General features: G+C 42.3%; 1 protein-coding gene across 1 annotated transcript in view; it reads right to left on the reverse strand.

Annotated features, from left to right (window-relative positions):
• The window catches only part of ATP8B1 (ATPase phospholipid transporting 8B1), a 70365-nt gene that overhangs the window by 17663 nt on the left and 28141 nt on the right, over window positions 1-24561 (reverse strand). The window contains 16 exon segments of the mRNA XM_033164341.1: window positions 2-62; window positions 64-97; window positions 788-944; window positions 2228-2271; window positions 3095-3303; window positions 5384-5574; window positions 7852-7940; window positions 9107-9265; window positions 10856-10938; window positions 12346-12416; window positions 12527-12599; window positions 13123-13184; window positions 14116-14214; window positions 15143-15256; window positions 16288-16385; window positions 20511-20702. Of these exon segments, the coding sequence (XP_033020232.1) occupies window positions 2-62; window positions 64-97; window positions 788-944; window positions 2228-2271; window positions 3095-3303; window positions 5384-5574; window positions 7852-7940; window positions 9107-9265; window positions 10856-10938; window positions 12346-12416; window positions 12527-12599; window positions 13123-13184; window positions 14116-14214; window positions 15143-15256; window positions 16288-16385; window positions 20511-20688 (1722 nt within the window). The 5' untranslated portion in view covers window positions 20689-20702.

Below are 24561 nucleotides of genomic sequence, written 5' to 3' on the forward strand. Positions count from 1 at the left end.
TAGTATTCTGTGTCCGTGAAAGAAAAGCGAAACCAAAGTTTCGGCAGCAGTTACCAATGCTCCTCGTCAGGGGAGGCCGCCTGATAGTTGAGCTCACCTAGAGTATTAAGACAAAAATTAGAAAGCCTTCATAGATGGGAGAATTCCGTGCGCCGGTCGATGCGCGAGTCTCTTGTCCATGTGTTCTGTTCTCACACTGACCCCTCCCTTCTTGACATGCTGAAATAACCCTGGAAGTTTTCAATTAATCAGTTTCCCATTACATCTGAACCTGTATGCTTTGGTTAGCAGGTGCAGAATAAGCCAGACCTTGAACCATTTTTTTGTGGGGTTGGTATAAGGCTTTTTCCTTAGTCTGGTAACCATCGTTTCCCAGTTCAGACAGAACAGCAAACTATGGTTAATTCTAGGCTTCCAGGATTAATTGTTCCAAGAAAGGAGGGAGGAAACAGGATGTGGGCAGGTGCAAGACTAATTCATATGCCAGTTTATTAAGCCGAAATATAACCTGACTAGAGTGTGGAGAGGGGACTGTCATGATATTAGGGATGATGAAAAGTCTTGAGCACAGATATAAGTAAAGGGAATTCTTGGCAATGTCATTAGCATGTGTATTTGCCAGCAGTTTGCAATTTCGTAGCAACACCTGAAGCAGAAAAGTGCAGCTATTGCTATATAGATGTATAATTCTAAACAAGGCTGTCTTGTAAACATTCAATTTCAATGAATATTGGGTCAGCTCAGTGTATATAAGAAGATGGCGATTCTTTGTGGATGCAGTACTTACCATCACAGGCATCCACCATCACCGTGTGGCAAATTGCAAGCAGGAAGAAGAACTGTCGAATTTCAGGTTCCTTGCCAGACCTAATTTGTTCGATCAGATACTGATCATGAAAGGTGAGCTTCCCATCTGCATACATATTCCAGCTGAAGTCAACTTGCTACACAAGAAGGGAATGTGAATAATGTGTTAGTGCACACAATCTATCTTTCTGGCAATGCACAACCAGTTCAAAGTATAAACAGTACGTAGGCCACATCCTGGGACAGTTGGGGCAGCTTCACCTTTGCTGAGAAAGCTGTAGGTCCAACTGTACCCCACAAAACATAAAAACATTCAGAAAAACTTTCTGACAGTAAGAGCTGTTCAACAGTGGAACAGTCTCTTTTGGGAGGTTGTGGACTCTCCTTCCTTGGAGATTTTTAAGCAGAGGTTGGATGGCCATCTGTCATGGATGCTTTTGCTGAGATTCCTGCATTGCAGAGGGTTGGACCAGATGACCCTTGGGTCCCTTCCAACTCTAAGATTCTATTATTCTATATTTTGGCACTTTGCCCGATTCAGCTAGATATGTATGCCATTTACTTATTTGATTTGCATACCACTCATCCAAGCAAGTCATCTGTGTTGTTCACAATCAACAACAGCATGCAATTCGCAGCCAAACCAAATCATGAAGCCAAAAGGCCCAGGCGCCCCCACCTAATATCAGCATTAAAAAAACCAAACAGCTGGAACCATTAAAACCAGCCTAATACCCAGCAATGGACAACCTGGTGCAAATTGGAAGCACCCAATGGATTGTACTTAGCAGTAGATCTGTCCTAACTAAGTAAATATGGCATGGGTTTCTTTGGATTCTGATTTGTAACTTAACCCTCTAAGGTGTAACACAAAACAAACACCTCTTCTTTCTTGGGTATTAATTATCAAAACGTGTAGCCAGCCTCACTGACCCTCCAACTACCTCCCAGGTGTTTCACAAACTCCTGCTTCCTTTTATCATTGTGGCATATATGTCACAGGCTGGCCATCTGGGGTTTACAATTTGTTTGTTTGTTTGTTTATTATACCCCAGCCACTCTGGGCGGCTTCCAACAAGAGATTAAAAATACATTAAAACATCAGTCATTAAAAACTTCCGTAAACAGGGCTGCCTTCAGATGTCTTATAAAAATCAGATGGTTGTTTATTTCCTTGACATCTGATGGGAGGGTGTTCCACAGGGTGGGCGCCACTACCGAGAAGGCCCTCTGCCTGGTTCCCTGTAACCTCGCTTCTCGCAGTGAGGGAACTGCCAGAAGGCCCTCGGCGCTGGACCTCAGTGTCCAGGCAGAACAATAGGGGTGGAGCCTCAGAGAAAGTTATCTTTGGAGTTGGTCAAGGGTCATATCTCTGCCTCTTTTTATAGAGATGTATTGCTTGCTACTGCAAGTCACCTACCTCAGGATGATGCAGTTCTTGGCCCATTTTATCCCTGCATGTTCCTGCAAGGAATATATATATATAAATATCAAAATTTGATACAACCAATATTTGTTTTCAGGAGCCTGCCAGTGCCTTTAAAGAAACATACAACCAGCAAACGAAGAGAACGGATGGTTCCTTGTTCCCAGGATCTGGTTTTCCACAGTCCTGGCATGTGAATGTTTGATTAGCCACAGTGCTTAATGGTATTGGTCAGCTCAGCCTCTATTCATTTGTTTAATCCTCTCTTAAAGTCATCTAAAAGCTGGTGGCCATCACCATGGTTTGCATCCAACAAAAGGCTGGTCAGAGCAGATACACTGAAATTAAAGCACCTCGCAAGGAGCCAATTTTTTTTCGTGTGGCAGCTCCCATGGAACTCTCTGCCCACTGACATCTTCCATGCCTGTTGACAGCTTTTCTGCTTTGGCAAACGCACCCAGCCATGTAAGGCTGATGCGCATTTTAACATTTAAAAGTTTACACTGCAAACTAAAATTAAATGGTTATTTTATTTATTCTGATTTTTTAAAATAAACTTGTTTTTAACATTGGTTTTTATTGAAAATGTTAACGTTTATTTTGCGTTTTTGGCAAACCACTTAGAGGTTTTATTTACGGTTAAGCAATAAACAAAATGTTAAATAAATACACTTAAGTTAGTAATATCCACTAATTTCAATGTGTCTGCTCCAAGTATGGCAAACATTGGACACAGAACCATCTTCTGCAGTTGTGAATTCTACAATTTTTGATAGCAAGTGAAGGAGCACTTCCTCCTGCCAAAATTTCCGTGGCATCCAACCAATTTCTTTGGGAATCTCCAGTGATGCCTAGACTTACCATAGGATTGTCCATTTATGCAACACTTTTTGAATGCCATTATGTTCTGCGTCAGTGTGCCCGTCTTATCTGAGAAGATGTAGTGGATCTGTCCAAGCTGTTCATTCAAAGTGGTTGTCCTGGCTCTTGCCGCTGTATCCTTCTCTGGGTAATACATTTGCAAGTCCCAGTTGATGAAGTAGCTTTGGCCCAAACGGATCACTTCAACACTGAGGAAGTAATATGTAAAAGTGATTACTATCCTTGCTTCAATGTACAAAAGCAGGGCATTTAACAAAACTATGGAGTTCTGGAATTTTAGCAAACCATACAAGCTTCTTAACTGTTAAATCTAGGGAGGCTGTTCAGATCAATGCAGTTATGAGCATTGTAAAAGTAGCCACTGAACATGCACTCGCTCTTGGCATGCATCGCCAGAGTGGTGCATGCTCTAGTTATCTCCCGCTTGGACTACTGCAATGTGCTCTACGTGGGGCTACCTTTGAAGGTGCAATTAATCCAGAATGCGGCAGCTAGACTGGTGAGTGGGAGTGGCCGCCGGGACCACATAACACCGGTCCTGAGAGATCTACATTGGCTCCCAGTACGTTTCCGAGCACAATTCAAAGTGTTGCTGCTGACCTTTAAAGCCCTAAATGGCCTCGGTCCTGTATACCTTAAGGAGCGTCTCCACCCCCATCGTTCAGCCCGGACACTGAGATCCAATGCCGAGGGCCTTCTGGTGGTTCCCTCACTGCAAGAGGTGAGGTTACAGGGAACCAGACAGAGGGCCTTCTCGGTAGTGGCACCCACCCTGTGGAACGCCCTTCCATCAGATGTCAAGGAAATAAGCAGCTATCCTATTTTTAAGAGAGATCTGAAGGCAGCCCTGTTTAGGGAAGTTTTTAGTATTTAATGCTGTATTGTTTTAACACTCGATTGGGAGCCGCCCAGAGTGGCTGGAGAAACTCAGCCCGATGGGAGGGGTACAAATAATAAATAAATAAATAAATAATAACAATAATTATATGCACCAAACTTGCCACACTTTTTTCTTCCCCCATGCAACTTGGTGCCAAGATGAATGAAGTGGTTCTATAAATATGTCCCACCTCCCTGCCACCAAGACCAGAAATGCACCACCAAAGGACTGCTCAGAAAGAACAGGCAAATATATCTCCATCATAGGCTTCTTGTACGCTCACTAATCGATTGCATTGACTTATTTGCAGAGAAGGTATTTGTAAAAAGCGGCAGGATTGCCAGGGGGGAATATCTGAATCATGTTTACACTTACAAGAAAAACAAACAAACAGATACTGTTGCAGCCTTGCACTGCTTCCAAACTGTCACCCTTTTGTGGGTATGATTCTGTAGTATACCCACAATTTTAGGTTACAGAATTGAAGTGGATTTAGCGCTCTTCTGTTCTTGGATTTTTTATTTTTTTAAAAAACCCACTTCGCTCAAAATTGATTTTTTTTTTTTTTTTTGGTAGTAGGAAAAGTGATGGAGAAATGCATTAGGAATTGTGAGATATTGGTCACATCAGGCAATATTGTACCTTGGTTCTCAAACACCTTGGTACTCAAACAACTTGGAACCCAAACCCAGCAAACCCAGAAGTAAGTGTTCCGGCTGCAAACTTTTTTTGGAAGCCGAACGTACTCCACTTTGAGTGTTATGCTTCCAATTTGAGCGCCACACTTCCGTTTTGAGTGTTACGCTGAGGTCTGCCTCTATTTGCTATTTATTTTGCGTTTTTGTTTTTTGCGGCATTTTTCTTTTATTTTTGTGACTGTGTGGAACCCAGTTCAGCTCCTGATTGATGGATTGATTGATTGTGTGACTGCAGTACATTGTTTATTGCTTTCATTTTATGGATCAGTGGTCTTGTTATATAGTAAAATTCATGTTCACTTGCTGTTTTAGGGGTTGTTTTTAAAAGTCTGGAGCGGATTAATCCATTTTGCATTACTTTTTATGGGAAAGCGTGCCTTGGTTTTGGAACGCTTTGGTTTTGGAACAGACTTCTGGAACGGATTAAGTCTGAGAACCAAGGTACAACTGTATAATCTCTATGCAAACTAATTTGAAAAAAAAACTCAGCAATGACATAATATAATCTCCACACACGTTGAATAAACAAATCTGGGTGAATGGTCAATAAATGGCCATTTGGAAGAACCCATGGTCTGCGGGAGAAACTAGTTATGTAGGAAACTTCTTGGACAGACTGAGATTTCATTAACCTATGACAATTTCAATGCTTGCATACAGAAGTGCAAAGAAGTTACATATATTTGTTACCTCACGTAGAGGGAAATTGGAACCATAGTGTTAAGGACAATGATGTAACCCCAAAAGTTGAAGAAGCCTCGGGTAGCAGGGGTCTCGTCCTTCCCATCGTAGAGGTACCAAGAAGAATTACCAATCTGCTGTTCCCAATAGGTGTGCCCAATAGCCAGGCCGGCTGACACTAAGATGAGCAAAACGAAAATCTGGAGGAAAAAACATTAAGACGACAATGCTTTGTTAAAGATTAGCTGAAGTTCGTGCATTTTTTTAATCCTTTCCTGCTTCCCAGACTAACTACCATGAAAAAGAATTAGCCATCAACTCGCTGATACTTGAGAAGAATAGAAATAGGAGTCATTGACAGCTGAAGCAGAATTGTTTTATTTTCTGTTACGTATAGGCTACCAAGGTTGCTGCTCTCAAAGTGGTTCTCAACTTGTTTTTTTCTTTAAAAAGCACCTCAAAAAACCATCCAGCAATTATTTTATTACACCCATGTGTGATAAAACAGTACCCTGGAGGACTCAGCTACATTAGTAAAAAAGAAAAGAAAAGAAAGTTATAAACATGCAACACCAGATGGCGCCAGAGAGCAAAAGAAATTCTATGTGATTTTTACATAGCATTTTTTTCTTTTATTATAACTTAATTTCTGACTTATTCATAGCATTCCCCCCCCCCGTGTGTAGATCCACTCAAAGTAAAGCAAAGCCATTTAAAAAACCCGAAGCATTAAAAAAACAAACAGCTATTAAAGTTTTAAAACAAGTTTAAAAACGGTTGTACCCAAATCTTGTGTCTGGATAGGCCCACTGAAACAAGAAAAGGTTTCAGCAGGCATTAGAACAGTACAGGGAAAGCACCTTCCTAATGTCAATAGGCAGGGAGTTCCAGTGGACACTAAACGAGCAATCCTGTGCAAATGAGAAACCAAGGCTGTGCGGCACTTGTAAAAGTACAAGGGATCAAAATCGATCGAATCAAATAAAAAAAGGTGTTCTAAAACAGAAAGGTCACATTCAGATGCAATGCTGACCATGAACAACAGTTGGGAAATTAGTGCACAAGCTTCTGAGGACTCCTTGCTTTGCTCCTGCATTCGTAGAGTGGGGAAAACAAATCATGGATCAGCTAGCTAGCTTAGCACCAGGGCTTTTTTTCAGTAGGAACTCGCTGGAACTCAGTTCCACCCCCTCTCAAGTGGGTGCCATGGCCATTCTAAGAGAATGAGGGAGGTGTTTGTGGTGAGTTCCAGCACCTCTTTCCCTAGAAAAATAGCACTGCTTAGCATTACATGTGCACCAGTGCCCATGGTTTGTTTCTCCCCCCCAAAAAAAATTATGAGCAGAAAACCAAGGGCAAAACCTTGATTTCTGCTCATGGTTTGTTTGGAGAGAAACAAACAATAACTGCTATTGGAACATAGTGCTAAACCAGCCACCCCATAGCTTGGCTTCTGCCTTCCGTGAATGGAGGGTGGTGGTGGTGGGGGGGATAAAGCTAAGTGCACCAGCATGCAGCTCAGGAACTGGTTAATTTCTCTAATTAATTTATGGCCATTGTTACATGTGAATGCAGCCAAGCTAAGGAGCATCAGAGCACCTGATAAAAGCAATAGCAACAGCCCAGACTGCTACACATATAAAAGCAGACAAAACAGCAAAAAATAGTACATCGGCAGACCAGAAGCAGAAAAGTACCAATTATAAGCAACGTGGAATGAAACAAAACAAAGTCTTTAAGGCCACTTTAGGAACCATCAGTGTAGGGACCATATGCGTCAAACTGCTTAGGTCTTTAAAGGCAACCACCAGTAGTTGGGCCAAGGAACAAATTGACAATCCAATGTCGCTGATAGAAAATTAGTTGTGTGTTCTAACTGCCAAGCTACCCAAAGCAGCCAAGCAGCTGCACACTGCACTGACCACCCCAACTTTATGCTTCTAGATGTTGCTAGTCTACAATCTGCATTGTCTTTTACCACTGGCTATTCTGAACGGGGCTTGATGAGAACTGCAGTCCAGCAACCGGAGCTTCCAAACCATCTTTAAAAGCTGCCCATACTGCAGAAACTATAGTTTGGATATAGCCAGCAGCAAGTATCTGTGGCAAAACCTGTTTATCCAGGTAGGTTTTATTTATTTATTTTAATGCCGGCCGTGACCCTAACAAAGCACATAAGGCAAAGTGCTGAAGGGTTGCCTAATGGGAAAGCCAGACCTTCAGATCTCTGCGTGACACTTCTCTGTGTTTGCAATTCCTGGCTTCTCTCTACTACCTGCCTCACTCACAGAAAACCAACAGCCCACACAAACTTCAGTAAGGAAGCAAGCAGGGAGACTTTGCAGAGCCTGTGCTAGGTACACAAATGACTATGTCACTGCGCAAAATAAATATTTAATTTGCACAGAACTGCAAGCTAGCAATCAGTAAAGAGCCACAGCTCTAAAAGCAAAAAAAGCAAGCACAAAACTTCTTACCGTATAAACCATGTAATTCATAAGGGAGTCAATTTTAGTCCTTTTAAACCGTGTTTTCCCACTGTTTTTCATTATTTTTGTGTCTGCTCCTAAAATCACATTAAAAATTGCAGTGTAAATGTCACTGAATTTTAAACAAACATGAATACTTTAAAACTGCTTTCTTAACGGCTAAGCACAACTATGAACATGAATAATTTTAAATAATGTAAGTACATTTGGTTATCTCTCATAGATTTAGGCGAGGGAGTAGGATCCATTGAACACAATGAGTCTTACTTCTAAGTAGAAATGTATATACTTGTGTTGTTAATATAGTGGCAACTCTAACAAATGATTTTTTTAAGCTGCTTTTTCTGTTTCCAAAAAGAAGTAAGCTGAATATCCCAGGCGCAATACACTTTCATAGTAATATTCCTCTCGTGCAAAAGTGGTGTATTGTGTGACTTAGATAGAGGTGTGGGGAGGATTATAAGACATTTTGGGGTGTCTCTTCGCATGAATGTGCAAGTAATTTCCTTTTCTTAGTTTTTTTTTTTAAAGACCTTACCAATGCTTCAATTAGTTTGGCTTCTCACAAGAGCCTATGGCATTCCAGTCTAAAGCAGAATCCCCCATGGGAAAGATGCAAGCTTCAACAAGCTTTTTGTATTTTATTTTATTTTTTAAAAAAACTCACTACCTTGTGTTAAGGTAAAAAGACCTCCCTTCCGCAAATAATTTCATCCCTGCCTGAATCAATCTATGGACGGGGCATTACATACACCACAAGTGTCCCAGAAAAACCGGGATAACCCATTCCCCCCCTCCCCACACAAGATCTTGGCAGCCATTTTGGGTGCTGTGATCTCACAAGACTTCTTGCCAAGATCTCGGCCCCACCCCACCCCAAAAAAACCACCCCACTTTTTTAGAGCAGCGATCTCTTGCAGCACCCCAAAACACATTTTTGGGGCTCCATGATCCCGCATAGGTCACATGACTTGTGTGGGAGCACATACGGGCATGTCCCCATTTTGGGACTCAACATGTTGTAGGGTATGGCATTAGGTGACGGAGAAGGTTTTGGGTTTGGGCTCCAACAAATCCAGGCTGGGCTAATAAAGACCCCTGAGGAGCCAATGCCAATCAATGTCAACAATTACACCCCAACCGCAGGAAATAATAATAATAAAAAAAGAAAAAAGCTGGGGTTATTGCTTTGGTCCAGCGCTAATTTAAACAGGCAACAGCATTCCATTCCCAACACAGATACCTGCAAATATGACAAGCCCGTGACAAACATCCGTGTTCCGGATTTTGCAGCCACGCAACAAGATTTTATCAGCATCCAAAGCATAGCTTTTTCCTTTCCACTTCAAGGTCCCTGTAAATTTATCTAGCCGGTTGTTGGGCTCTTCGCATTCTATCAAACCTGGTGCGATAGTTCCCAAAAAAAAGAACAAGGAGGAGAGGGGAAAAAGCACCACGTCACAAGAATGTATTAAAACATTTTCACGGTAAGCCATTCTCTTTAAATATTAAGCAATGAATTCTGCGGAAGTACATTATTTAAAAGGAGGTATTTGAAGGAACAACACCCCTAAGCTTCCTACTGCATCAACTGTGGCAGAAATGCCCTGCATTTTTTACAAAAACTTATGCACCACTTTTAGAGTCGGTCTCTGTGGCAGAAATGTTTCAAAACACTGGGGGTCATTTAAGTGAATTCTTTTTCTGCCTCCCCCTCAAAAAACAAAAACAAAAAACAACCCCAACCCCGAATGACTACCCTTGTGTGAAAATTACTACAGATACAGCTCTGAAATTTGTCAGGATTCATGCCTTCAGAAGGGGCAAGCTTGCCTGAAAAATTCATCCAATTATCTCCAATTAAAAAAAAAAACCACAGGCAGTTCCTGTTTGGGAGGAAAAAGAACACATTTTAGGAGTGTCCAGAACAAAATCCTCTGCCCCTATTTGCCTGGAATTTAGCAGGCTGCATCCATTGAGAAGAGAACTATGTCTGCAGATGTCATCTACTTCTGTCAAAAAGGGGGAAATGTTATTGCAATTGTTTAGTTTCCCAACAATGAATGGGGTGGAAATTAGCCAGACTCAGATGAACCACACGCCAAATAGGGCAGCCTATGATGTAACTCAGACCGAGATCAGCTGTTTTCCAAAGTGCTGAATTGGGTGCCAAACCAACTTGTACGGTCTTGTGCACATCCTTGTTGCTTATTTATAGGTCACCTTTCAGGGCTACCTGCTTCAAAGTGGCTCACAACGTATTAAAACACAAAACAGTCCAAGCCATAAAAACCATAGTATAAACACAAAATGTCTAAAAATATAACAGCAACAGCAATTGAAAACAATGTCAGCGTAATAAAAACAGGCCCAGACTTTTTCAAAAGCTGACTAGATGTTTCCCCCCTCCCCCTTAAGGCTTTTGTGTTCTTCTGGAAACCAGTAGAAAGGGTGCAAACATATATCCTTGGGAAGAGACTTCTAAAGTGATGGTCCCATGAAGACATGACTCTGCCATCAGCTTAAGACTGTTCATCTACCTAGCCTAGTGCTGCTGACTATGACTAAAGGGAGATTGCATTTGGGGCAGCAGGTGGCAAAGCCTTTGCTGGGACAGTCTTCTCTCAGGATAGGTGCACAGCACAGGTGAACAAGGGGGAAGAGAAGACACAACCTTGCTCCCCCCACCGCTCATAGGAGAGCTACCAGGAAGGAGTATTGTGCAAACCAGGCTTTTGTTTTTGAAAGAGACTGGCTTTCCCCTCTTTTTGTAATTTCAATGGCATTAGGTACTTGCAGCTATAGCTCATTAGTAAAGCACGGGCTTTGCATGCACACAGTTCTCAGCTGAAATCACTAGCTGGGAAAGTCTCAGTTTGCAAACCTGGAGACCTGCTGCTGGACAATCCTGCATTAGATAGTCCAGTGGCTTGACTTGGCACAAGACAGCATATCCATATGTAATTAAGAAGAAATGCACGTTTGTACAAACCATCAAATGCTGCCAAGGCGCTCTCTTGGTGAAGGTATCTGTCAGTCACCTCCAGAGACATCTTGAACTTCAAGTTGGTTTCACTGAAGCACAGGAGGGAAATGCAAAGTTGTAATGTTGCAAATTCTATAGGGACAATGGACCATTAGGAATAGTACTTGAAAGAAACCTTTGCTTAGCTGTGCTTCTGCAAAGGTCCTCTCTGTTCTGCTGGCTTTCGAATGAAACAGCAGCTGAATAACACGCAAAGCAAACAAAAATGACAAAACCCCTGGGCTCCAAAAAGAGAAGAAAGAGAAGAAAGCTAAAATGCTGGGCATGAGCAACAGGGTGTGCTTTGTCACACGGTGTTCTTTGCTACTGAAGTATGAGAATACACAGTAGTGCATGTCCATTTGGGTCAATCAGATGATATAAAATGTTAACCCCAACAGGGCAGCAGAGGTTTTCCTAACACATTAGTTGCACATCGATTTTATTAAGCACCGCTTGGGGAAGCTAGCTGGAGCCTGCTTAGACACGCAAGCAGGCATTTTCTTCATTTCTTTGATCACAAAGGGAGAATATGCACTGCGCCATGATTGCAGAAACAGATGATCAGGGGGAGAAATGGCTGTATGAAGCCAGGACCACAGAAATGGCTGCACCTGTCCCTGTGTAAGCCCCTTATCATTCAGGCTAATTTGTCTCTCTATAGTCAAGTTTTCCTGCAAATGCTGAAGGTCACTTGGCCATCTGCACTGCAGGGGATTGGATTAGATGACCCTTGGGGGGGTCTCTTCCAACTCTGTAATTCTATGATTCAAAACAACAGAACCAATTAATAGTTTTTATCCTTCAGTAGAAGAAGTTATCAGTAGCAGCCCTGGCCATGGTGAGCCATCCCCTACAAAAAGCACAATTTATACAATGGCTCGATGGATTTGGCTAGGTCTGAGTGTCATATCACTCAGCTAGATCCAAAACCTACAACCAGGATGTAATGGTAAAGAATAGCCCCACCTCTGCTGTTGCTATTCCCAGAAATCAATATTTATATACAGTAGTGCCTTGGTTCTCGAACAGCTTGGCTCCCGAAGAAATTGGCTCCCGACACCGCAAACCCAGAAGTGTTCCAGTTTGCAAATGTTTTTCGGAAGTTGAACATCCAACGTGGCTTCCGCTTGAGTGCAGGAAGCTCCTGCAGCCAACTGGAAACCGCCCCTTAGTCTTCAAATGCTTTTGGGAGTCGAACAGACTCCCAGAACGGATTAAGTTCAAGAATCAAGGTACCGCTGTACAACCTAATTATGTTTAAGATCAGTATTTCTTTATCCTATCAGCATGTTGGGTCAAAATGTGCCACCTTAAAATGGACAGAGCAAGTTTTAAAACATAGCACACAAAAAACCATTTTGACTGGGAATTTAGCATTGCTAAGGCTGAGACTACAAACAAGAATAACTTGTTAATATTATGGGAAGCTAAACGTTAGGAGAAAGAGCCCTTACCCATCTAGTTCAGCTGTCTCTACATAGCAAAGGCTATTAGGTTCTGAAGTGGACAGCAGCAGGATATCAGCCTGATTAAATAAAGAAGAAAGCAAATTAAATGCATGTGAATGATACTGCTGTCACAGTGAAAAAATAATAATTCTCTCTCTCACACACACAAGCACAGCATTTCACTTACAGGAATAAATGCATTTTTCCTGAGACGGATGACATCGCCAACTTTGATATCCTTCCATTTTGTATTTTCGAACCTGAAGTAGCGAGAAATAATAAATAAATAAATATATATATATTTAAAAAATGAACTGGATAACATTTAGGAAAAATGCTGAATGCTCTCTAAGAATATATGGCATTTCTACTAGGTAATATTAACTAATAATATTTCAACTCTCTCAGTTTCTGGCTGTGCAGATAATTATTAAAAACAGCCATGCTAGCTTTCCACAGAAAACCTTTTTGAAACATGTATGCAGAGAAGAAGAAGGAGAAGAAGAGTTTGGATTTGATATCCCGCTTTTCACTACCCGAAGGAGTCTCAAAGCGGCTAACATTCTCCTTTCCCTTCCTCCCCCACAACAAACACTCTGGGAGGTGAGTGGGGCTGAGAGACTTCAGAGAAGTGTGACTAGCCCAAGGTCACCCAGCAGCTGCATGTGGAGGAGTGGAGACGCGAACCCGGTTCCCCAGATAACGAGTCTACCGCTCTTAACCACTACACCACACTGGCTGTTCACTCAGACAATTGTTAAGGTGACACCGATGGAACCATACCTGCCCTCCTTGATTACATCACACGTGCGGTTGTTAATTTCATTGTCCATCCGATGCCGAGCCTAAAAAAGAAAGAAAGAGGGGGGAAAGATTAAAAGAACCTACCGGTATATCGTTGTTGCTGTTGTCTTAAAGCACAGCTGGGCAACTTGTATGAGGCCCTCAGACTCCTTCAGCACAGCCCTTACGCCCAGAATAGAGTTGGAATGAAGGAGTCTGTGTTTAGAACCCCAATACCTTACAGAATCTCACCTTCTAAGTGAGCATTCCCATGTCCCAGCATCAGAGGCCTTCTCTATTTTCCCCACCCCCTAGAAACTATCCAGGGGATGGCAACAAGGCTTGTGTCCTTCCCCTCTCATCTACGGAATTCTCTCCCCCAGGGAGCCTCGCCTGGTACCAACATTGACATCTTTTCAGTACCAGCCAAAGAAGTTTATCTTCTCCCAGGAAACTGAGTGTTGTTTGGTTTTGCTTTGCTATCTATGGTGGACAGGGAATGGGTTGTTCATATGGTATGATCTCCTCCTGCTTTGCTTTCAATTAATGTGCATGTTACTATTATTTGTAAGACCCATTTTTTGGGGGGGGGGAGATGTTTGTGTAAAATGGCTCCTAAACTTAAGAAACAGTAATAGTAATAATCATCCGTTCTATTTTAAATGAACTTTAAAATTAAACTTTGTACATTCGTTGATAGGTCAGAAGGCAGAGAATGGGAAGCCCCAATTGCGGTGAATAATCATGCTAGGAACAAAGGTTTCGCTGATTCATTCTTTGGGGTGGCATAAACACAATTCTCTATTTATTTGTTGTAAAATAAACCAACCAATTGGCCTGTTGTTATAATTATAATTTGTCATTTACACTTCTTGTTCTTTGGTTCAGGAAGGTTTCTTGTGACAATTATTTTAATTACCCCAATATAATGCGGAGGGACGGGGACCCTGAAATGTAAAAACAGGAAGAATAAATAAATAAAACAATACTTACGATATCATCCACTAGGTCTTTTATCGCAGTGATGCCAAGAACCAAGAGTAAAGGTATCAGAGTTGTATACCATGAGAGGGTGGTTATCTGAGGAATGCACTGCAAGAAAAAAATAAATAGGAATATAAATTTATTTATTATGCATGAATAAAATCTACCCTGCATTTATGTCCAAGGTGTTTTACACATCTGTAGATGCCATATCTCAGTAGTACACCACATGGGCTTTGCATATACAAATTTTCACATAGTAAATATCTTTGAAATGTTAACTCTCCTTGCCTGGCACCATGGGGAGTTCCGTCCCCACACAACCTCCACTAAGGTACGTTTTGAAAAGCAGCAATGGTCAGAAGAAGAGCTGTGCCAGTAAGTAAACAGGCAGGTGTAATGGGAGAGCAGAGCATGCTGTTAACCGAGACAAGCTTGCATCTACTCTACACGTTAAGCTCAAAACCAGTTCCAGCATCACAGCTGATCCTCCAGGAATGAATGGAATTGCAATTACGCAGGGAGGACTTTAAAAGGTTGATATGACAAAGCTGTAGAGCCATTGTTCTCTCAAGTCAGGATGGAGTGATTCTCTGATCCCTAACACCTACATGCTCCATCTTTCATGCAGAAGAAGAAGAAGAAGAAGAAGAAGAAGAAGAAGAAGAATCAACCCAGATATCCTCTTTAACCATTTCCTACTGATAATGGTACCTGACTTTCCCAACCATTCAGCTTCAATAGGCTCAGCTGCAGGAGCAAAGGCAGATTTAGGGGAGCACAACCAGTTCAACCACACTGGGTATGGAGCCTAGGGGGCACTGCTGAGGGCACTGTAACTACGATTCAGAATGAGGAGCGATAGGTGGAGGGGTGCTGAATTTTGGCATCACACAGGGTGCCGCTGAAATTTGAGACCCCGAGATCCGCTACCTATGAAGAGTTGTACTTCATCGCACACCTGCTTTAAATGGGGCACAATGGGGTGGGGGTGGGGGACCCAGTCTCCATAATGAATCGTACAGTCATGTTTTACCTGTAAAATAAGTAGAACCAAGAAATAGAAGTTGGCGACCCTTTTAAACTGTTCAAATAAATTCAGTGGCAAGAAGGTAATGGGATTATACTTGTAGGTTTTGATTGCATTCCCCTGTTGAAGAAGACAAAGAAGCAAATTACAGAAAAAAGCATTAAATATACTAATAAGGTAGCATTTCATGCGGAACGTTATCATTTAGTGAAATCATCCTTCAGTTAGGCGAGTGCATTACACTTTTCCCATTAGTAACCACCTTGAACAAGTCATATGAAACGGATATGGGGGGGTGTTCATGTTCTGCGAAAGGTGTAACCCATGGGTAGGCAAACTAAGGCCAGTGGGCCGGATCCTGCCCAATCACCTTCTAAATCCGGCCCGAAAACGGACCAGGAATCAGCGTGTTTTTACATGAGTAGGATGTGTCCTTTTATTAAAAATGCATCTCTGGGTTATTTGTGGGGCATAGGATTTGGTTCATTCATTTATTTTTCAAAATATAGTCTGGCCGCCCACAAGGTCTGAGGGACAGTGGACCGGCCCCCTGCTGAAAAAGTTTGCTGACCCCTGGTGTACCCCATTTCATATTATCGAAGAGTTTGGTTCTGTCATTATTTAAAGAGAAGAGAAGAGGAGTTTGGATTTGATATCCCGCTTTTCACTACCCGAAGGAGTCTCAAAGCGGCTAACATTCTCCTTTCCCTTCCTCCCCCACAACAAACACTCTGTGAGGTGAGTGGGGCTGAGAGACTTCAGAGAAGTGTGACTAGCCCAAGGTCACCCAGCAGCTGCATGTGGAGGAGCGGAGACGCAAACCCAGTTCCCCAGATTACGAGTCTACCGCTCTTAACCACTACACCACACTGGCTCGTTTTAGAGGGCTAAAACGAGGCATTAAAAAAAAAAAAAACAACCTGCAGGAACTTTTCCCTCCAGGTCAGGTGTTGAATTGGAATGGATGAAGGATAAGGAACTTGTGGTTCTCTAGATACTATTAGACTCCAACTCCCATCAGTCCTATCTAGGCCCAATGCTCAGGGATGGTGCGGGTTGTACTCCATTAACGACAACCAAAGAACCACGACTAGCTGATCCCTGGACTAGGTGAAGGTCCCCTTGGACACCATGATTTTAAATCCACTTACTGCATATTTACTTTTCCTAAGGCACAGATAAGTCGTTTGCATAAATTGGGGCTGTTCATAGAAGGCACGATCATTTGCTTTAACTTGCCAGCCGCATTCTGAAAAACAAAAAAATTATGAAAACCATAAAGTGTGATAATCATGAACTTAATAACCAAGTGACTGAAAGCAGGAAATTTATTAACTCCCACCGGCGTATGAAGGCTAGAATGGTTAGGACCCCCATTCCGTTCCCCAATTAGTAGTCTTTGCATACCCAAGATCAAAAACAAACTACAAATGCAACAAAGATGAGCAGTGGAACAAATGGCGAGTGTACTGCTTTTAAACATTTACTCCTTGTTCAAACAATTAACAGAACAAGGGAACCCTAAGGGATTCCAAACAACTTCCCTTGATTTGCATAATTTCAAAACTACCTACAAGCTGCTTACTTTTGCTTCCTCTAAGGCAAAAGTGGGAGAACAAGTTAACCATAGGAGAGAGAAATAAGCTTTACTACCGGAATGACCTTGGGGAGAACATCCCAGGTAAATACGATGCAATTTGTGGTGATGTCAACCATTTGTCTTTTAGAAAATTAGTAAAGGACAGACTGGAAATCTCGCTTAAAGGTTATCCTTATGACTCATCTACTGGTGGATCCAGTGGAGATAAAAGTCAATTTACTGCCACAACTGTTTTTCTTCATCTCAGACCTACTTTTCACATCAGCATGTAGAGCAGGCTTCCTCAAACTCGGCCCTCCAGATGTTCTGAGACTACAATTCCCATCATCCCTGACCATTGGGTCCTGCTAGCTAGGGATCATGGGAGTTGTAGGACAAAAACATCTAGAGGGCCGAGTTTGAGGAAGCCTGATGTAGAGCCATTGGCAGGGTGGATAAAAATAAATGATTTTTTTAAATAAAAAAATTGGATTTTTAAAAATTTAAATTGGATTTTTAAAAATAAAATGCCTTCCGAGGAAAAATCTTTCTAAAGATAGTTTTCTATTTAACTTACATTATAGTCCGTCAGGAAATAAGGATTTGTTTTTAATTATGTTGCATGAGGCTTTATACGCAATGTTTTAATTTTTTGGTAAATGAATTCCATTAATCCGTTCACAATGTCATGCTCTTCCAGAGGTTTCTGTAAGATTATTTGGGGCAGTTTTTCTAACAAGAATATATTATCACAGACGCTTGTTTTTGCAGTTTTCAAAAGTGTGGATTTGTGTCTGCAGAGATAACATGCCTTTTCTTCAAAGGAAAAAAATGTTATAAAACAAACATACACAGAGTTGAGGGGGGGGGAACCTTAATCCCATTGTTCCTTTGCAAATTTATATACACAGAATCAACCCCTTACCTCTTAAATGCTAAGTTCCAAGAGGTTCGATTAACAGATTGTTTGGAGTGGAAAAGATCTGCACAAGTAGCTAAGTGTGAAGCAGTAAAAATGAAAGTGCAAGCTTGTGAGCAGAATACTCCACAAGTCTTGGGATCTTTCTGCAATCATCGTGCAAGTCAGTTGCATGTCTGTGCAACTGAGACTTGAGGCAAGTGCTGAAGGCACTTCAGGGCTGGCAACCTCTTCCCAATCCCACTGGGTTCCAACAACTGCACTAACGCTTAACTGTACAGAATAGGCACCTGAATATAGAAGCAAATCCAAACGGGTGGTGGTGGTGTAAATAGTAACTGAAGAAGAGTTTGGATTGCTTTATCACTACCCGAAGGAGTCTCAAAGCGGCTAGCATTCTCCTTTCCCTTCCTCCCCCCACAACAAACACTCTGGGAGGTGAGTGAGGCTGAGAGACTTCAAAGAATTGTGACTAGCCCAAGGTGACCCAGCAGCTGCATGTGGAGGAGTGGGGAATCGAACCCGGCTCACCAGATTACGAGTCTACCGCTCTTAACCACTACACCACACTGGCTCTTGATCTAGGATCTGTAAGTCCTTGGCAAGACCTTGAAGTGCTTGCCAGTCAACTAATAGTTCGCTAGTTCCAGGCCCTTCTTCCCATTTGTAAATATTAACACTATACCAGGAATAATGAGTCTTTCTTTTAAAAAAATGATTAAATCAAGTCTTACTGACTAGTGATTTAAATCGTGATTCAAATCAATTTGATTTAAATCAAATTCACCCTGGCTAAAGGTTTATGCATAAATGCCCCATAAAGAGTGTGCCAAGCTTGTGTGAATGCACTGTTTGTGTCAAATTGCACCGTGAGCTTGATAGTAGGCTATATATCCCTTGCAAAGTCCTGAAATTATGATTATGGGAATTTCCATCACCACCACACCACAGACAAAAACTAGCAGCGAATAGTTGTAGATCTGGGGGTTCTCATCATTTACTGGAACAAATTTCAGAGCTGCAGCTAATATCTTTGCTGAGTTTTCTGTTGAAAAGTGGGCAAGTCAATCTAAGCAGAATTTTTTTAATGTACTTTTGGAAGTACATTACATATTCTAGGGGGATTTTTTCTGGAGTGCCAGAAAAACTAAGTTAATAAAAGTGGAGAAAGTATGCTTTAAAATGTGGTGGTTTATGAGGGTTAAAAGAAGGGGGAAGTGATAATTTTTACAGTATTGCTTTGCATCAACTTGAAAATTCAAGCTTGTGTAAAACAGAGTTGGAAATAGTTGGGACAAGGATTGTTTATATGCAAGTGTAAAATATATAGGAAATTAAATATTGCAACCAATTTATCCACATACCTGTTTCATATTTTCATGCACAGACTTATACTCCTCATTTTATATTTATAAGTTAGACTAATAGTTTTCTCTGCATCCATATCTTATCTTGATTATATTACTATGCATTCTTGTATATTTATAGTATACTTTATATGTACAAATAAATAAAAATAAGAAAACCCATGCATAAAATGTGGCTTGTGCATTTTCAGCCAGCTGTTTAGAGGATATGGTCAAATAAATTTCATTTTAAACAGGCTTATGCCACTTCCAAACCACATTGGTAGTTTCCCTGTTGGATCAATCTAGGAATGCCCCTGTGGTGTTTTGGAAACTGAACAGCAAAAACATAACGCTCAGAGTAATTACTTCCAACGAAGCTGGCTATTGGAAGATTTAGGACAGACAAAAGAAAGTACTTCATGCAGTGCAGTGATGGCCAGGGCTGGCCCAATAAATTTTGCTGCTGCCACCACACCAGGGAAGAAGGGGTGAGTGAAGATCTCCATCAGAAACAAGTTGGGAAACTCAAATCAGCCTTACTCAATGGTCAAGTGGAAATCAAAGGCCATTGCAGTGATGAAAACGGCACCGCTCTGAATCTTGTTGGGTGGGTGCACAGCCCAGGAGACACCAGAGGGCAGCCCCCAAAATTTCTTTCCTAGGGGTGGGAGCCACATCTCCTATTCTCCAAGAGGCCACTGTGGGGGCAGCACTGGATGGGGAGTCAGCCAAGGAGGTGGCAGATCCATAGAATCATAGAAGAGTTGGAAGAGACCACAAGGGCCATCCATCCAACCCCCTGCCAAGCAGGAAACACCATCAAAGCATTCCTGACAGATGGCTGTCAAGCCTCCGCTTAAAGACCTCCAAAGAAGGAGACTCCACCACACTCCTTGGCAGCAAATTCCACTGTCGAACAGCTCTCACTGTCAGGAAGTTCTTCCTAATGTTTAGGTGGAATCTTCTTTCTTGTAATTTGAATCCATTGCCCCGTGTCTGCTTCTCTGGAGCAGCAGAAAACAACCTTTCTCCCTCCTCTATATGACATCCTTTTATATATTTGAACATGGCTATCACATCACCCCTTAACCTTCTCTTCTCCAGGCTAAACATACCCAGCTCCCTAAGCTGTTCCTCATAGGGCATCGTTTCCAGGCCTTTGACCATTTTGGTTGCCCTCCACTTCCAAGGAGTGGGCCCGACTATCGCTGCCACAGTGGAAGCGATAGCAGCAGGCGAAGACTTCCTTAGAGCTGCTGCTCCTGTGGATCACCTTGCCTCGTGTGTGGGCCGGCCTCCGGTAAAAGAGGATTAGACAAATTCAAGGAGAATAATGCTATCAATGGCTGCTAGCTATGTTCTGTCTGCTAGCTATACTAGTTAATGGGGGTGTCACAAGTGGGGAGAGTGCTGCCATGCCCAGGCACTGGTTCCCATTGACATCTGGTTGGCCACTTCACACAGAACTGCGTGGACCTTTGACCTGATCCAGCGTGGATCACCTTACATTCCCCTTCCCCAACTCACCTTTTCTAAGTGTATCTCGAGTCACTTCCACCTCTCTGTTGATGCGGTTTTGCTCCGGCTCGACAGGAGGCGGAACGTCCAATTCATCCTCTGTCTCATCATCACTATATGGCACCTCTTCGTCGTTGGGCTGGGAGTCCTCGTCAAAGGTAGTTTCCGAATCTCTTTCCGAATTCATCCTCCTAGCCGTTCCTAAAGCCGGAAATGAAAGCAAACCCGAGTTCAGCCTAGCAGGATAGACACAGGACACAGCTCCATCCCTGCTGTTCCTTAGTGAGAGACTTTGCAAGCTGGAACAAAGCTCCCTTAAAGATAAAGGGACCCCTGACCATTAGGTCCAGTCATGTCTGACTCTGGGGCTGCAGCACTCATCTCGCATTACTGGCCGAGGAAGCCGGTGTACAGCTTCTGGGTCATGTGGCCAGCATGACTAAGCCACTTCTGCTGAACCAGAGCAGTGCACGGAAACGCTGTTTACCTTCCCGCTGGAGCAGTACCTATTTATCTACTTGCACTTGACGTGCTTTCGAACTGCTAGGTGGGCAGGAGCTGGGACTGAGCAACGGGAGCTCACCACGTCGCAGGGATTCGAACCGCTGACCTTCTGATCAGCAAGCCCTAGGCTCTGTGGTTTAACCCACAATGCCACCCGCATCCCCTAAAAAAAATCACCACTTAAAAATAATAATAAAAGGTATTAATTTTTCTGAATCTCAGTCATGCATCTGTTTTCAGTTGTCTGTCTCCTGAAGTGTCTGAAATCCCTCACCTAAGACATAGTCCCTGGTAACAAATTAAACTGCCAAGAGAGGTTGGGCTGAGAGTTCTGTAGTCTTGTGCAAATACACCTGGGAGTTTACAGGCAGTAAAATATAATGGTGGTGGTGGTAAAACGTTAAAGGATCATTTTCTAAGTGAATATGTATAGCTAAAAACTTCATGTATTCCAGACTCGATTGTTCTTGGCTCACGGTGCCAACAGACAATCAAGCTCAAGGTGGACTACTGAGGGGAGGGCATATACTTTACATCCAAAGGGAAGTCAATTCACCCATCAAATTCCTCTCAAAGAGCCAGAGGGTTTTAGCTGCTTCCATATACGTGAGCAACACACATGCTTTCCAGGTATTAGATCATGGTCCTGTGCCCTTACAGAGGACACTGGACTCCCAACACGCATCAGTTCCCAGCCATAATGGCTCATAGTGAGGGATGTTGGGAAATGAACCCCAGAAACATCTGTAGGGCCACAGATTCTTTATCCCTGAAACAGGACTTCCATTTGAACTATCAGAGAAAGGAGGGAAATCAGCCTGGATGTGCACATCTGCCACAGTGTCAACAGTTGCCTAAACTTGGGAAGAAGAAGAAGAAGAAGAAGAAGAAGAAGAAGAAGAAGAAGAGGAGGAGGAGGAGGAGGAGGAGGAGTTTGGATTTGATATCCCGCTTTATCACTACCGGAAGGAGTCTCAAAGCGGCTAACATTCTCCTTTCCCTTCCTCCCCCACAACAAACACTCTGTGAGGTGAGTGGGGCTGAGAGACTTCAGAGAAGTGTGACTAGCCCAAGCTCACCCAGCAGCTGCATGTGGAGGAGCGGAGACGCGAACCTGGTTCACCAGATTACGAGTCCACCGCTCTTAACCACTACACCACACTGGATTTCTTATTATCTCCCGTATTAAAGATGAGGAGAACTGAGGCTGAGAAAGAGAGAGAGAGAGAGAGCAGTGTGCCTAGTGAGTTCACAGCAGATGTTAAAATTTGATCCAAGGACTTTCCGATTCATTGCTCTGGTTCCTCACCTACCCTACACTGGGATTTCTGCACTCATCCCTTTTTAGCCATCATCATCATCTTCATGGCAAATTTAAACACATCAGAAAAATTCTCAAAGTAGTGTACAGATAAAATGCAGCTAAAATCCATTAAACCAATGAAAAGCAACATCAACCTTGGGGACAGAGATAACTTTTTTAACAAATGCAGGCAACTGAAAGATGTGCTTTCAAAAACAAACAAAAAAAGTGTAACTGTCAGATTGCATAAAGCTTCAGACAACTTCCAGTTAAGCAATTTTAATCATGTTGAAAGGTCAGGTTCATCTGCAGCTCCAACCTTATACAGGCAGAGTTATACATACAGTATTTGTTTCCCCAACACTGTACACAAGCAAAGACAATCATAGATTTCTTCTCAAAATCTGCATCCTGCTAATATACCTTATTCTCTCATTCACTTGGAGACGCAAATTTAGTTAATCAATGCATTAAAACTCAAATGTTTAACAAATCTTTCTTTCAACAAGTGGCAGCATCTAATAAAATTACCACATGCTCCTATCCTGCATGTGTACAGAGGCTGGACAGCTATCCATCAGAGATGCTGGAGCTGCAGTTGACATTACAGATCCTGCATTGCACAGGGGGCTCGGCTGGATGACCTCTGAGTACAAATTTTCATCTCTATGATTAAGGATCATTTGCCTAAGGCACAACCCTGGCATTGCCACCTGCCTTCTGCCAGAAGTAGCTTGCACTCAGTCCCCAGAAAACTCCTTAGAATGAGGTGTGCAATTATGCAGCCATCTCTTTCAGTACAGCAACTGAATACTAAAAAAACAGGCCTTTGAAGAATATGTTATTAAATAAAATTTCTGTGTATTTGTGTGTGGAAATGCATAATAAAAGGGAGAAAGCTCACATATGTGCTTCAGAGATGACAATAATGAATTGATGTTGATTTTCATATGTTTTGTAACTTCTTTGCAATGTTGTTGTTTTATTTTTTTCTGCATACTGCTTATATTAACAGTATACAAATTAAATCATCAGTCAAATCAGTTTGTGGGGTGAGGTGTAATGCTTGGTATTGGCAGAGGGTAAAGCTGTGTGTCTTCTTTAAATTACAACTTTCTGCTGCAAAACCATTGTTCAGTTCCCCTGAGAGAGAAGGATTGTAGTCATACTTCGCAATACAACATATTCTGTTCTGTTCGGCTCCGTTAAGAAGAAACAAAACGGTCTATAAGATAGAGGTACCCTTCTTTGTGCTGTTGTGTTTTAATGGAAAATTGTCTTTTTCCTTCTGGCACACCCTCTTCCTCTCAGCCTCTGGGTTCTCCCCTAGGCCACAAACAAACTCTCAAGCTCACCCACAAAAGTCTCACAATAAGAGTTCCTGGAAATAGTCACCCTAGTCTTTCACTCCAGACTTGCATTTTACGGGCTGGCCCAAGGTGGATGGTACTTCCTCAGGCTGCCCGCAATTGTGTTCCATTCAGTTGCCCTCTCCACACCCAGTTCCAGGTGCAGCACAGTTTGTTGAGTTTCCCAGGGGGTCCAGAGGATGGGTTGAGGAATCTATGCTCCTCCGAAAAATTGCTGGATGGCAACTTCCACCATACCTGACCACTGGACCCTGCAGGCTGGGGCAGGGGCAGGGCAGGGAGTTTGGAGTCCAACAACATCTGGACAGCCACAGGTTGCCCATCCCTACAATAATGCTTGTTAAAAACTACTAAAAAGGTACTATTTCATGGGTAAGAAGCATATGCAATGGGAGTACAAAGCTCAAGGGATACTCATTTGAAAGTGGAACGAACTTAAATAGTGTTGAAATTTAACACGAATGTCGCTACGCTTTAGGGTGCTTAACGGACAAATTAGTTGGATTAGATCATTACATTTAAATTTGAATTTTATCAAATATAAAAGCTGCCTTTCTGGGATGTATAAAGGAGGTAAGCTTACAATTCCACAAGCAGTTACTATTTGCTAGAGGGAAGGGCTGTTGTCATTGCTTCATTTCCCATTACATTGACTGGAGCGCCAAAACAGACTGAATAAATAAAAAAGCATGTTCTAAATTCAGAGCCCTGACAATTAAGATTTGGGTTTAAAAGGAACTTGAGTAGGAGAATGGAGCTCCACATCCCTGGGCATGAATCACAGCCTGCAGAGAGACAGTAGTCATAACAGCACAATTCCAGTCCTCTGTCCTCAATCATCCATGCCACAAAGACTTTAAATCATGATTTTCCATTTGAACTC

This window comes from Lacerta agilis, chromosome 11 (assembly GCF_009819535.1).
Source record: "Lacerta agilis isolate rLacAgi1 chromosome 11, rLacAgi1.pri, whole genome shotgun sequence".
Classification (NCBI taxonomy): domain Eukaryota; kingdom Metazoa; phylum Chordata; class Lepidosauria; order Squamata; family Lacertidae; genus Lacerta; species Lacerta agilis.